Source organism: Borostomias antarcticus, assembly GCF_949987555.1.
Source record: "Borostomias antarcticus genome assembly, chromosome: 24".
Taxonomy (NCBI): Eukaryota; Metazoa; Chordata; class Actinopteri; order Stomiiformes; family Stomiidae; genus Borostomias; species Borostomias antarcticus.
Genome location: NC_140257.1, coordinates 9,300,517 through 9,314,012, shown reverse-complemented (window position 1 = coordinate 9,314,012; position 13,496 = coordinate 9,300,517). Strand labels below are relative to the sequence as shown.

At 45.6% G+C, this 13,496-nt stretch overlaps 3 protein-coding genes across 3 annotated transcripts in view; 2 read left to right on the top strand and 1 right to left on the bottom strand.

Moving 5' to 3' along the window:
- The first annotated feature begins 801 nt into the window (after positions 1 to 801).
- LOC311325679 (cathepsin Z) lies at positions 802 to 3,859 on the top strand. Its single transcript, XM_084458409.1, has 6 exons — positions 802 to 949; positions 1,121 to 1,284; positions 1,696 to 1,875; positions 2,057 to 2,207; positions 2,368 to 2,533; positions 3,393 to 3,859. Exons 1-6 carry the CDS (start codon positions 816 to 818, stop codon positions 3,504 to 3,506), a joined length of 909 nt encoding a protein of 302 aa, XP_084314535.1. The 5' UTR covers positions 802 to 815; the 3' UTR covers positions 3,507 to 3,859.
- A 1,517-nt stretch (positions 3,860 to 5,376) lies between these two features.
- LOC311325149 (metallophosphoesterase 1-like) lies at positions 5,377 to 9,814 on the top strand (the record flags this gene model as incomplete). Its single annotated transcript, XM_084457810.1, has 9 exons — positions 5,377 to 5,618; positions 5,823 to 5,931; positions 6,015 to 6,118; positions 6,867 to 6,947; positions 7,627 to 7,735; positions 8,263 to 8,337; positions 8,767 to 8,889; positions 9,410 to 9,550; positions 9,629 to 9,814. 9 exons carry the CDS (start codon positions 5,377 to 5,379, stop codon positions 9,812 to 9,814), a joined length of 1,170 nt encoding a protein of 389 aa, XP_084313936.1.
- Positions 9,815 to 13,108: 3,294 nt separating this feature from the next.
- The window catches only part of LOC311325093 (guanine nucleotide-binding protein G(olf) subunit alpha-like), a gene marked incomplete at its 5' end in the record, with an annotated part of 30,001 nt that continues 29,613 nt past the window's right edge, over positions 13,109 to 13,496 (bottom strand). Inside the window, 2 exons of the mRNA XM_084457745.1 lie at positions 13,109 to 13,384; positions 13,486 to 13,496. The exon at positions 13,486 to 13,496 is cut by the window's right edge and continues 57 nt beyond it. Of these exons, the coding sequence (XP_084313871.1) occupies positions 13,238 to 13,384; positions 13,486 to 13,496 (158 nt within the window). The 3' untranslated portion in view covers positions 13,109 to 13,237. The remainder of the gene's footprint in view (positions 13,385 to 13,485) is intronic.

Sequence of the window (13,496 nt, the reverse complement as noted above, 5' to 3'; positions counted from 1 at the left end):
GAATATTATCATATCAGTGATGAACAAAACATGTGATAATGGATGATGTAATGTAATATAACAAATGAATGAGTGATTTATCTAGGCTAATGTTTCTGCTGTGTTCATTACTCGCTACCTAATGCACATCCAATTTGATTCTACTACTTATTCTTTTTTGTCATTCATTTACTTGGCAAGAGTGCTTCCTCAAGCAAAAACCCAGTACTTAATTGGAAATGAGTCTATCATTACCTTGGTCATACAGTAAGAGCTGTATGATCTATGGAAACCTCACTGATTGCTTCAATTGAGTTAACAGTTATCTTGGTCCCCCAAGCACTGCTGTTTTAGCTAGTGTATAATGCACTATATAGTTAATGGAGTTTTCTGCCGAGTCTGTGATATCCGTTCTTGATCATCTTCATTTGTGAAAGTTTTGAGGCTATATGCTGGTCACGCTGATGTACAGTATGAAGAGTCACCCACCCACACACCCACTCTCTCTCTCTCTCTCCCTCACACACACACACACACACACACACACACACACACACACACACACACACACACACACACACACACACACACACACACACACAGATAGATAGATAGATAGATAGATAGATGTACTTTATTGATCCCAGGGGGCAATTGTATTAATGCTGCAGAGATGTGGCAATGGTGCAGAGAAAGAAAACTCATAATTTACTCTATTAACAACCACTGATCTGGGAATATGTGATTACAGCACAACCTGATATTGAGCAGTAGTTCTTTCGTGCACCGATAGAGGGCAGTCTCTTTACTTTTACTGCAAGACCAAAGAGGGCAACATGGCGTCTCCTATTACAATATTATTGTTGTCAGTTAGTTCATTCCTTTTAAATGCGGTGGAATGCAACGACATGAACAAACTTTCGGGTCCATGCTACAAACCAATCAGGGATAATAAGCCAATATATGTAAAGTAAGCTATTGTCGAGATGTTCACTAAATCTTACGTCTTCAAACTGCTATGGGTATTACCGAACGTTTTTTTCAGCCAGAAAAATGTTGTGTGTAGGCTTATGCTGTTTGTGCTATAATAGCTTAGCTATTTTAGCGACTCCTGTAAATTGATACACAGTTCCATTTGCAGGACGTACCCCAGACCTCACGAGTATGTAAATGTCTCCGACCTCCCATCAACGTGGGACTGGCGAAACATCGACGGCAGAAACTACGTGAGCATCACGCGCAACCAACACATTCCTCAGTACTGCGGCTCCTGCTGGGCCATGGGAGCGACCAGCGCGCTGGCAGGTGATCCTTTACCTGTCACACCAAGTCACCAGTTTCTCTCAAGTATCTTGACTCACTTTATGGCACGTAGCAAGATATACTTTATTTTAGCAACAGTGTAATAATAGATAATATAAGAATAACAATGAGTTTTATTTGTGTAGCACACTTTAAAATACAGTGAAATCACATGCCTGCCTTAACATTACACTCCCCATCTGTGTGGACCTTTGACAAAGAGGAAATATCGCAGGTATGTGATTGCCTTGCAAGTGGAATAGGATGAGAATTTGGCACCATATCTCAACCCACTGTTTGTTAATGCTACTGTATGTCTCTGTTTGTTAATGCTACTGTATGTCTCTGTTTGTTAATGCTACTGTATGTCTCTGTTCTTGTGCGTCATTTCATGTTTTTTCTCTTTTATTCAAGACCGGATCAACATAAAGCGCAAAGGAGCCTGGCCGTCTGCGTACCTCTCGGTCCAGAATGTGATAGACTGTGGAGGGGCTGGATCCTGCTATGGAGGCGATCATCTGGGGGTGTACGCCTACGCACACAAGAGAGGCGTCCCCGACGAAACCTGCAACAACTACCAGGCCAAAAATCAGAGTGAGACACAACTTGTCCCGCCATAAGAATATAAGAATGTGGACCACAGCTGTACAATTCTCTGAATCTCAATTTTTGAATCCGATTTTTTCCTATAATACTCTAATACTGTAGGAAACCTCCTTGTCCCCAACAGCACACAAATAATAGTGAACGTGTGGACTTGCTCTGTTATCTGCAGAGTGTGAGTTGTTCAATCAGTGCGGCACATGCTCCTTCTTTGCGTCATGTGACGTTGTGAAGAACTACACGTTGTGGAGAGTGGGAGATTATGGCGAGGTGTCAGGCCGGGACAAGATGAAAGCAGAGATCTACACCAACGGGCCTATCAGGTAAGCTCCTATGAATTTCCATTCAACAACCCTAACCTTCAATAAAGATTCTATGTACTGTACACTCTTAATATCCCCTTTGAGTATTGCTCTCAGATCATAATCCCCTTGGACAGACTTGTCCTCTTATGTCTCATCTTCTGACTGTCCTCTCTCTTAGCTGTGGAGTTATGGCTACGGCCGGTTTGGAGGCGTACGCCGGAGGCGTCTTTAGCGAGTTCCACTTCATCTCGCTCATGAACCACATCGTGTCGGTGGCCGGCTGGGGGGTGGACGAGGACGGGGCCGAGTACTGGGTGGTCAGGAACTCCTGGGGAGAGCCTTGGGTCAGTCTCCCCTGCTTATCCCTCTACAGTCTCCCCTGCTTATCCCTCTACAGTCTCCCCTGCTTATCTCTCTACAGTCTCCTCTGCTTATCCCTCTACAGGCTTCCCACTGGCATCCTGTTCTAGATACATCCATGATAGATACATCCATGATAGATAGATAGATAGATAGATAGATAGATAGATAGATAGATAGATAGATAGATAGATAGATAGATAGATAGATAGATAGATGGATGTCTGATTTGTGTAAATCGAATCAGATCAAACTTTATTTGCATTTTATACACAGAGGCAACACAATGCGCTTTACAGTGAGCAATGGGGGGGGGTGGGCATAGGTCCCACCCATACATATTCCAGAGGGAAGCAAAAAAAAAAGTTTCAACAAGGGGCCAGAGAAGTGAGCTGTAAAAATTCTTCCCCGACTTCTCTCAATGGGACAATCGAGCAAGCTCCTGGAAAATGTTTTAGTCTATTGGCTAAGAACATTTACTCAGCACTAAATGTGGAATAAATACCTCATAATAAGAAACATGACTATCAGTAGAGTAGATAAATAGTAACAGAGATGTTACCTACATGGTCGGCCATTATGTGTTAGCTATTCCTGTATTCCATAATAGAATATTTAAGTGTATCACATAATAAGGCACTATAAGCACTTAGCAGCAGACAGGCTACTAAAGAATATAGAGTAAACTAGGTATCAATCTGTGTGTGTGTGCGTGTGCGTGTGTGTGTGTGCGTGTGCGTGTGCGTGTGCGTGTGCGTGTGCGTGTGTGTGTGTGTCACAGGCAGGAGTCCTGTCTGTGATTAAGGGAAACGTATTTACGTTTTATGTTGTTATTTTCTTTAGGGAGAATATGGATGGGCGAGAATCGTCACCAGTGCCTACAAAGAAGGAAAAGGCAACTTCTACAATCTGGCGATTGAGAGCAGCTGTGCGTACGGAGACCCCATTGTGACGTAGTGGAAGCCAGAGCTAAGCACTTCCACTGATGAGGGGACCCATTGGAAGAACTGTTAAGCAGAGGGTCCAATGTTTCTCAAACTGTTTTTTGAAGCTGTTGAAGTGCACCACACTTCTTAAACCATGATGGAAAAACAGTAATCTGTCAAAAAAGATTCAAGATTTCTTTATTGTTTCGTTCTTCATACAAGTATGAGGATGTAAAATGCTTGGGTTCTGACTCAGCCTCACAGCAACAACAGAATAATAATTTACAAGATGATAATAGTAATAAAAGAGCAGTGAAATACAATAGAACAGTGCGATACAATACAACAATAAAAGTTAACGTAGCCTATGGTGTGTGTAAAGTGTAGGTGTGTGAAAAGCGCATTGTTTGCCTGATAGTGTGTGTTTGTGTGCGTCAGTCTGAGTGTGTGTGTGTCACGGGCAGGCAGGCAACAGGCCATTAGTGTCCATTTTTAAAGAGCCTGGTTGCCTGATGGAAAACGCTTCCCTAGAGGCTGCATGTCCGGGGCCTTGAGGGAGCCGTAGCGTTTGCCAGACGGCAGCAGCTGAAACAGGCCATGATTGGCATGTCTAGGGTCTTCGATGATCCTGCAGGCGTTACTGGCACTCCGGCCGTTGGATACCTCCTCGATGGAGCGAGGCTCGCATCCACTGATGCGTTGGGCAGTGCACATTACCCTCTGCGGCACTTTGCGGTTGAGGGCAGAGCAGTTCCCAGACCGCGCTGTGATGTTCCCAGTCAGGAACAGGAGCCTCTAGGCCCGTAGGATCTTGGGCCCCTGCCAAATTCTTTCAGCCGCCTGAGGTGGGAGAGTCGACACATTGTCTGTGTCTTTTTCACCGCACGTCCCAGGCTAGGTGCTCAGTGATACGGACACAGAGGAACTTTGCTGATTGTCTAATAGTGGACCCACGGATGGTGATGGGGTCCAGCCTCTCACCTCTCCTCCTGTCGTCCACGGTCACGAGCAGCATTGAGAGAGAGAGAGAGGCTGTTCTACTGGCACCACTGTCTTGAGTCTGTCTTTTCAGGCCAAGGCACCTAATAAATCCCCACATTTGCTCTAATCCCAAACGCGAACGTCACCACGGTTGAGTAATCAGATTTCGTGACCATCTAATCTCATTTGCTAAGTGGTCATTGACTTTACACTATCTTCCATGAGGAATTGTGAAGTAGTCACTTGAGGGCTGTGAAGCAATTAGTCATTCTGCGGTTTAGGCCCAGTTTTGGTCTTTTCTTTGTTTTGTTTATACATAGTCTTACATTTATTCCGTTGTCTACAGGTAGGCTGGTTTGTTTCATTTTTTTACATACAGTTGATCAACATTTGAGCCTTTGCATCTCAGGCTATTTAAATAATTTTAAATTATAGAGTTGGTTAGCCTTATAGGCCAGTTTGGTGGTGTAAATTAGGCTATAGTGTGTACTTTTCTATCACGTCGGTTTACATGGATGCATAACGGTTCTATGTTCCGTTACATCCATTGATGTATTAAGAAAGTTAGGTTCCGCCGGTGTTGAAGGTCTCCTAAAAGACAACCCCCTCCCCGACCTACAAGCCAATAATCTGGTTAGGACCTTTCTCCGGAAGTGGTGACACACAGCCAGCCCCCCACCCCCTCTCTATTGTGAGGGGATTTATTGCGAAATCACATCTGCAGGCCTGTCAGCGTGTTGTCATCAGCTCGGAGATGAGAATTTCAGATTCATTTGATTTATTAAGATTGCAAATTATTCAATGCAATTCTGAACAATGCAATGCAATGACATTCTGGTATCTTGGTCTGAAAAGGGAAAATGCTGCTTCTTGAATCGTTCCATCTTCAGTGCGGGGCATAAGATCCAAACCATACAAATATGCCGCGGTTTAGCGCCAAATGGTCTGCTGTCTTTCTTATGTTGGGAGTGATTTTCAGCGTTTTCTTTTTCTGCGAATACCTCATATATTACCCGGCCATATTAAAATGTGCGTGGCCAAAGATAGATAATGTTCGCAGAGGAGACGGCCAGCCAGCAGCATCACCTCTCCGCGCAATGGTGCTGTCAGACACTCACCTTCTGGGAGCTATCGGAGGACACTGGTTTGATAAACTGCGAAGGTAAATGTTGAAATTATCTCTTACCACTACGTTTTGCATTATGCTTGTATCTGGGTGGCTCATTCACATAGGCTACTGTATTTTAGCAAGCAGATTTGCTTTGTCGTGAAATGTAACACCGAGTGTTCAGTTGATGTATCGTGATGGATGACTGACGCGTGTCTGTGATGGATGACTGACGCGTGTCTGTGCTGTGCCGTTCAGAGAATGGCAGATGGAGCGGGCTTTCCAGACGGCTCTGTGGCTGCTGCGGCCAGAGGTCGTGTTCATACTAGGGGATATCTTCGACGAGGGAAAGTGGAGCTCTCCAAAGGTATGTAGCTCGGCTTCACACAAATATCTTTATGAAACACTTGTAGGCCTATATCTGATAATACCTCTCTCATTCACTTACAGGATTGGGAGGAAGACGTTCGTCGTTTCCGGCGAATGTTCAGACACCCCAGTGATACAGAACTGATAGTCCTGGTTGGAAACCATGATATTGGCCTTCACTATGAGTAAGCTGTAGGCTACTGTCTCTTCTGTATCATTTCACTCGTTTTCATCATGCGATACTGCTGACAAGTCAGTTATTCATTGGTTGACTTTACACTTGGCTATAATTGATCAAAACCTACTGCAAGTGACTAATGATATCATACCTGAGATGCACTCAGTGGCCACTTGCTGCACCTTTTGCTTAGAGCAGCCTGCATTTTTCTTGGCATGGATTCAACAAGGTGCCATTCTGCACCACTGCACCTGTTTTATTTATGAATTATTATTTTTTAAAGCTTTTTGGCCTTTCTGTTGGCTTGGTCTGGCCATTCTCCTCTGACCTCTCATTAACAAGGTGTTTTCGGCCAAAGAACTGCCGCTCACTGGATGTTTTTCTTGTTTGGCACACCTTTCCCTGTGAACTCCGACTGACTCTTAGTGCGTGGAAATCCCAGGAGGACAGCTGTTTCTGAGACGCTAGAACCACCACGCCTGCTGGCACCAACAATTATACCACGGTCACATCACTTGGCCATTCTAATGTTTGGTCAAACCACAACTAAACATCTTCACCATGTCTACATGCTTTATATATTGAGTTGCAGCCAAATGATTTGCTGTTTGGAGTAGAGGCCTATTTGAGTCCAGCGAACGAGCAGGTGCACCTAATGAAGTGGCAACTGAGTGTAGAAACAGCACAGGAATAAAAGCAGCAGCGTCAGCCCACGTCCTGAGACTCATATTGTTGTTTTTTTTCCTCCCGGGCAGGATGGACTGGTTCAAGTTACAGCGCTTTGAGAAGGTGTTCAACGCCACCTCCACCAGGATTGTCACCAAAAAAGGAGTGAAGTGAGTAACGCGTTTCCCACCCACACGACACTTCAACACTCCACATGTGTCCAATAAGAATAAGGAGGGAAACAAGCATTTCAGGATGTTCAGGTCGAACATTTTCCACAGCACACCGTCACATCAGTGTTCCTCTTCTGTGCAAGTCGTGCAACGCTGGATTTGGACTCAAATGCGGGACTGAGTCACCGGCACTGTTTCTATATAGGTGCAGGAGCTCCACAGTATGTTTGTGCCGATGTTCTATAAGAGGCACAGGAGCTCGAGCGGTAGAACGTTTGAGGATGTTCTATAAGAGGCACAGGAGCTCGAGCGCTAGAACGTTTGAGGATGTTCTATAAGAGGTACAGGAGCTCGAGCGGTAGAACGTTTGAGGATGTTCTATAAGAGGTACAGGAGCTCGAGCGGTAGAACATTTGAGGATGTTCTATAAGAGGTACAGGAGCTCGAGCAGTAGAACGTTTGAGGATGTTCTATAAGAGGTACAGGAGCTCGAGTGGTAGAACGTTTGAGGATGTTCTATAAGAGGTACAGGAGCTCGAGCAGTAGAACGTTTGAGGATGTTCTATAAGAGGTACAGGAGCTCGAGCGCTAGAACGTTTGATCCCCCTCCCGGGTCGGGCGGCGGCGTTGTGGTGGAAGCGCTTCTAGAGCGGTGGCGGTGTCTCTGTGTCCCCAGCTTCCTGTTGGTGAACAGCGTGGCGCTGCACGGCGACGGCTGCCCCGTCTGCCGGGCGCTGGAGAAGGAGCTCCTCCGTCTGGCCAGAGACCTGAACTGCTCTCTTCAGGTGGACGCCCGCTAGCACGCCCCCTCCCTCTCAACACAACACAACAACACAACACCACACCAATCAACGTTTCCACACCTGGGGCCTCATTTATCATTGTGGACACACCCTTTTTCATTTACACCTGATTTTTGTACTTGCTTTTCTCCGCAAATAATGTGATGTATCATGACAATTGCGTATATATCTCACAATATTTCCCATCAAGTTTTGTCATGATACATCACATTATTTGCGGAGAAAAGCAAGTACAAAAATCAGGTGTAAATGAAAAAGGGTGTGTCCACAATGATAAATGAGGCCCCTGTGCTGTTGTGACATACTGGTCATATAGTGAACAGTAGGTCTCAAAATGGACCCCCTCCTAAGTACTAAGACTGTACTGTATTTACACAGGAGATGTGGTCAGAATGTGTAAATAGAGTTCTGCACGGTCCATTGGAGATTGGTGGTTCAGAATTAAGTGTTATAAAATGATTCACATTACTACACAGACTAACAAATGCATTTCTGATTTGATTCGACAGTATGAGCTCAGCATTACAAAAGAATACTGCGGAGAATCTCCCAGCTATCCTCCCACCCTGCCTGTCCTCATGCAGGTAAATATACTTCATTAAAGAGACTTGAATCTTTCAGACCTTGGTCAAAATACTATTGGAAATCATTTCAATTGCTTCTCTGTGCTTGGGAGTTTTTTCTCTGGCATGGCACAATGGAACCAATGTTTCTTTGGTTCCCAAAATTTCAAACTCCACCCACATGACATTCCAGGCAGACTTGAGCAAAAGTAATTGAATGGATTTAAAATATTTATTAAGTACTTCAGCCCAGGACTCTTCACAGTGGCACAGAAAGTCAGGATGTTAAGTTTTATAATCGCAATCTTTTCAAAGACTTTGCTCCATCTATCACAAGCAGTTACACAAGCACTACCCACCTGAGCAAGTGTAGGACAGAGGCCCTGCTCAGCCAGTAGAAGCTTCTGGAAATCTGCGGCATCCGTACTCTGACACCATTGTCCCACACAGCATTACCCTCTGTACCGCGTGAGCGATGCCAGCTGCAGAGGCGTCGACGCTGCCCCTCCGGGAGAGCGCCATCTGCTGTTCAGAGAGAAGTATGACGTTCTGTCCAAAGAAGCCTCCCAGAGGGTGCGTATGAGATCACGAGGCCCGCCCAGAGGTCGCGACCCTGCTCCCTTACCTCACTCGTTATGAAGAGCACTTCCATCTGTTGCATCCCTCGAATTCATTTACTGCGGCCGTGAGTCACGCCAGGGCGTGGCGCGTCAGGCACGAGACGCAGCCCAGTGACAGCTGGCAACGCAAAAGCCGATGAGTTTGTGGGGATGTGCTCTTTACAATGTGCAGCCACATTACACATGGATAGAAAGCTAGCTAGCTATCTTATGAACATGTTGCGTGCTAACAACTCAAATAGAACTATGAATAGGCTCTATGCGTGGTATATCATGAATGTACAAAGCCACTTAACCAATCAGGTTGTGAGGTGGGGAACGATCCACCTATAAACAGGCTCATCTCCTCTGTGGTCACAGTCAAGGCCCGCTGCACAACACATCACAATGCCAGAATGCTTTATGCTAGCATCAACAGTAGGAACTACAGTGTAAAGAAATTCCGGTTTCTCTGACTCCATCCCCTCTCCTAGTTGCTGGAGTGGTTCAAGCCCCGCCTCATTCTCAGCGGCCACACCCACAACGGGTGCGAGGTTCTCCACAGCAACAAGTATCCAGAGATCAGCGTGCCATCCTTCAGCTGGAGAAACCGCAACAACCCCAGCTTCATCCTGGTAATAATAACCGAGCAAGACCACGTACGTGTTGTGTTATTGTGTATACTGACTAAACTGTGTCTTCCTCCCTGTCAGGGTTCGTTCTCAGCAGGCAGCTATGCGCTGTCGAAGTGCTTCCTGCCTGAGGAGAGCACAGTCATCTTCCTGTACTGTTCAGCTGGCGCCAGCCTGCTGCTGCTCCTGCTAGGCCACTGTCTGTGGGTGAAGGGTATGCTCCAGTGTCTCAGCCTCTGTCTTCTGGGGAAGCACAAGTCCCTCTGACGAGAGGAGTAAGGGTGAGGTCACTCCTAGACACTGGTCTCAGGTCAGGTGTGAAGAGGGGAGGATTACCCGAGGGTCGGGGTTTTTTCGGAGATGGAGAACGCTGATCTTAAGACCGGTGGTAAAGGGCGACGTCACTCTCCCGAGGGCCGAGGACGTCTTCGTAGATGTCGCTGGTCCAGGATTTGGCGGGGCGGGGCGAGGTGCGATGTTCCGCTGCAACAAGAGCCGAGCACAGTTGTACATATCTCGTCCTAAAAGTGAAAATGTCTGCCATCTTTCCGCGGTGATCTGGATGTGGTATGGCCTTCAACATCCCTCTGGTATCTACTTTTATTCGGTGGCCCAAGAATGAACATTCACAAGCACAAGAATGAACATTCTCATTGTCAACGTTCCATTTCTGAACGGTTTTATGTGCCAAACCTTTTCTCCATATGTATATGATTATATGATGTAGAGTGCCAAATAAAGCTAAATGAGCCAACAGTCCTCATGGATATACAGTAGCTTGTTCCTGCTTGGATGAACAAGCGAGGTTCCACTGCAACAAGAGCCAAGCGGAGTTTATACATATCTTGTACATATCTCGTTTTAAAAGTGAAAAAATGTGTTGCTCTGGACTGTGAGGGAAGGCGCATCTTTTTTTATTGTCGGCCATCTTTCCTTCCCTCTGCCCCGCGGTGACCAGGATGTGGCACGGCCTTCCACATCCCTCCGCTGCAGGGTCTACTTTTAATCTGTGGCTCAAGAATTAACCTTCACAAGCACAAGAATGAACATTCACATTGTTAACGTTCCATTTCTGAAGGATTTATGTGCCAAATTGCTGTCCCCCCCCCCCTCACGTGTACAGTATATGATTCCTAATGTAGTGTCAAATAAAGCTGAATGAGCCAGCAGTCATGGAGACTACAGATGAAAACTAGCCTTCTTGGCTAATTCTGGTACATTCACTAATGTACACTGTCCCTACAAAATAAACAAATAAATAAACAAACATGAGTGAGAGACGGCTCTAATCTGTGCAGAACTGTAACTGTGTATCCATGTTCAACGACTTGAATTGATCCATGTCATTAATACCAGGGTTGTGGAGTATTTTACCTCATGTGAAAGTAAATATCGGTACATGACCATACTACATCTAAAAAATATACGACTATTGGACAATGAAAATAAAATCCATACTTCCACACACAACTTGAGAAAAACAACACGGCTGACACCGACGTGGAAATAAAGCAAAGTCCTCTAATGTGCCTCTTTATTTAAAGAAAATAAAAATGTCATTTAATCATCCTCCCAGGCCAAACAAGGGTTCACACCTCCAGTCAGTTCACTCCCTGGTGGGACAGATGTGTACGGTAGAAGAAAAGGCTGATGCTGTTTGTACAAGGAGAAGAGCTCATCTTGATGGGTGCTACTCACACATTCATAGCGCCTGTGCCATTGCCATTGGGTATGGCTCCAAAGGACCAAAGAATTACTAATATTGCACGCTCTCATGTATTCATCTCCATTCTAATCATGCTTTCCTATGTGTGTATGTATACATATTTACTGTATACATACATAGGTATGTATACACCTAGGCACACACATAATTAAACATGTATAATTGTACATATATATTTATATAGACCTATAAATTTACATGTACATACATTTATAAAAGATTACACACAACGTACACTCACTCGCATACACACACACGATGCGTCTGTGAGCCTATGTTTGTTTTATGTACACATGCGCACACACACGCACAGGCACACGCATGTACAGATCTCAGACACACTTCATATCGGAAAATAAAAAGTCGGTTCCTATTAAAACAACACCAGGTTGCAATTTGGACACTTTCAATGGATTTCCAATGTTCTTAAAGCTGTGAAATTTAAAATCAAAAAGGAGGCAAAACAAAAAGGCAGGGTGCTGCAACGTCTGGTCTTCACTGCAGGTAAGTGGTTAATTTGCATAATGTATACAGGTTTTTAGGAGTTTTCCCTATTTTTTATTTTTTACTAAACAGCATTTCCTTTTTTTTTATAAACCAGAAAAAACTAAACTCTACAGAGAAAGTCCCTACCGCAGTCTTCTGCTGCTGATAGAGGTTGACATCAAGCTGTACAGCGCAGTCAAAAACATACTTACATCTCAGCTCATTTACAGGTACAGCCATAATCAAGGCACAAAGATCTACAAGTAGATTTGTTTTTCTTTCAATAAAGTTGTACAAAATAATATTACATTTTACAGTCTGTACAGGATAAATCAACCTTGCACAGTCTGTACAAGTTAACAAAAACAAAAAACAATCCATGTTCTCTCCCGCGCCTCCCTCTAAGCTGAAAGGATGGTTCTGTGAACAGACGGGTCCGGGTGAGCGTGTTGGACTGTCCCCTCCGGGACGCCGTAGGCGGAGAGCAGTGGCAGGGCTAAGGCGCACGGAGCTCCGCCCTGTTCCTTCATTCTGTCGTTGTCTTGTCTTGTCTTGCCCCCCCCCCCCCCTCCCCTCCCCTCTCGGAGGAAAAGACCTCCCCTGGTCCGCCTGCCACTCGGAACACTCAAACTTGTGACAGAGTAATAAATATTGTGATGCTACATTGTGTGTATACTTCCTCCAAAAAGGTATTAAGTAACCTGATGCAAAGTGCATTATCTCTTTATGGACTAGTTCCCGTCTTTCTCCTCCCTCTCTCTCTCTCTCTCTGTTCGCCAACAAGACGTCATCCAAGTGGAGAGGAGCAGCAGAGCGATCACTATGACGGAGGGGTCGTAGGTCGGGGGGGGTTGATGCCAGCTCCAACTGGCAGGTGACATACATGTACACTCAAAAACATGCACACAAACCCATACTCACATAGACACATACTTTCCTACACACACACACACACACACACACACACACACACACACACACACACCGCCTCTACACCGAGGTCCTGTGGGTGTTCCTCACACACGTCCGCACCCGCACGGCCAGTCCAGGTCCAATGACATAGCAAAACAAAACAAAAGGTCTTAAGGAAAAATAAGGAGGTAGCCCAAGGCTTAGTGGAATGACAACAATCAAGGTATTTGAAGAAGAAAAAAGAAAGGATAAAAAAAAAAAGCGACACGCACAACTTTTGTTCCCCAACCTCCCTTACATCTGCCAAACGGGGATGAATCAGTCTAAAAAAAACAAACCGGAAAAAAAAAAGACAATTTAAAAATAAAAAAAAATAAAAAAAAAAGGAGGAAGAGGATTTTTGACACACTTCAGTAGTACTTCATAGTCCCCCGACAGGGGTGCGGGGTGTTGAGGGGGGGAGGGGGGTGGTTCGGGGGTCTCGGGTGGGTTTTTCGAGGACGTCGAGGACGCAAGGTGGTTGAGAGGAACCGCAGAAGGCCGACGGGAGGGTCCGGCCCCGCCTCTCACAAGAGTTCGTACTGCCGCAGGTGCATCCGCTGGATGATGTCTCGACAGTCGTTGAACACCCGCCGGATGTTCTCCGTGTCCACGGCGCAGGTGAAGTGGGGGTAGCAGTAATGTCTGCCGTCGCCGCTCGCTGTGCTGATCCGCTGGTGGGGGGGGAGAGAGGGGGAGGGGCATATTAGACACGGTCGCTTCAGGGCGATCGCCATTACGGGTCAAAGCGGTGAAATCGTCCGCGCGTACTTACGAGGAACTCGT

Bases quoted from the DNA above. Each gene is read 5' to 3' on its own strand.
- LOC311325679 (XM_084458409.1), top strand. From the start codon at position 816: ATGGCGTCTCCTATTACAATATTATTGTTGTCAGTTAGTTCATTCCTT. The intron at 1,285-1,695 runs GTGATCCTTTAC...CTTTTATTCAAG, and splicing joins AGCGACCAGCGCGCTGGCAG to ACCGGATCAACATAAAGCGC. The intron at 1,876-2,056 runs GTGAGACACAAC...TGTTATCTGCAG, and splicing joins CTACCAGGCCAAAAATCAGA to AGTGTGAGTTGTTCAATCAG.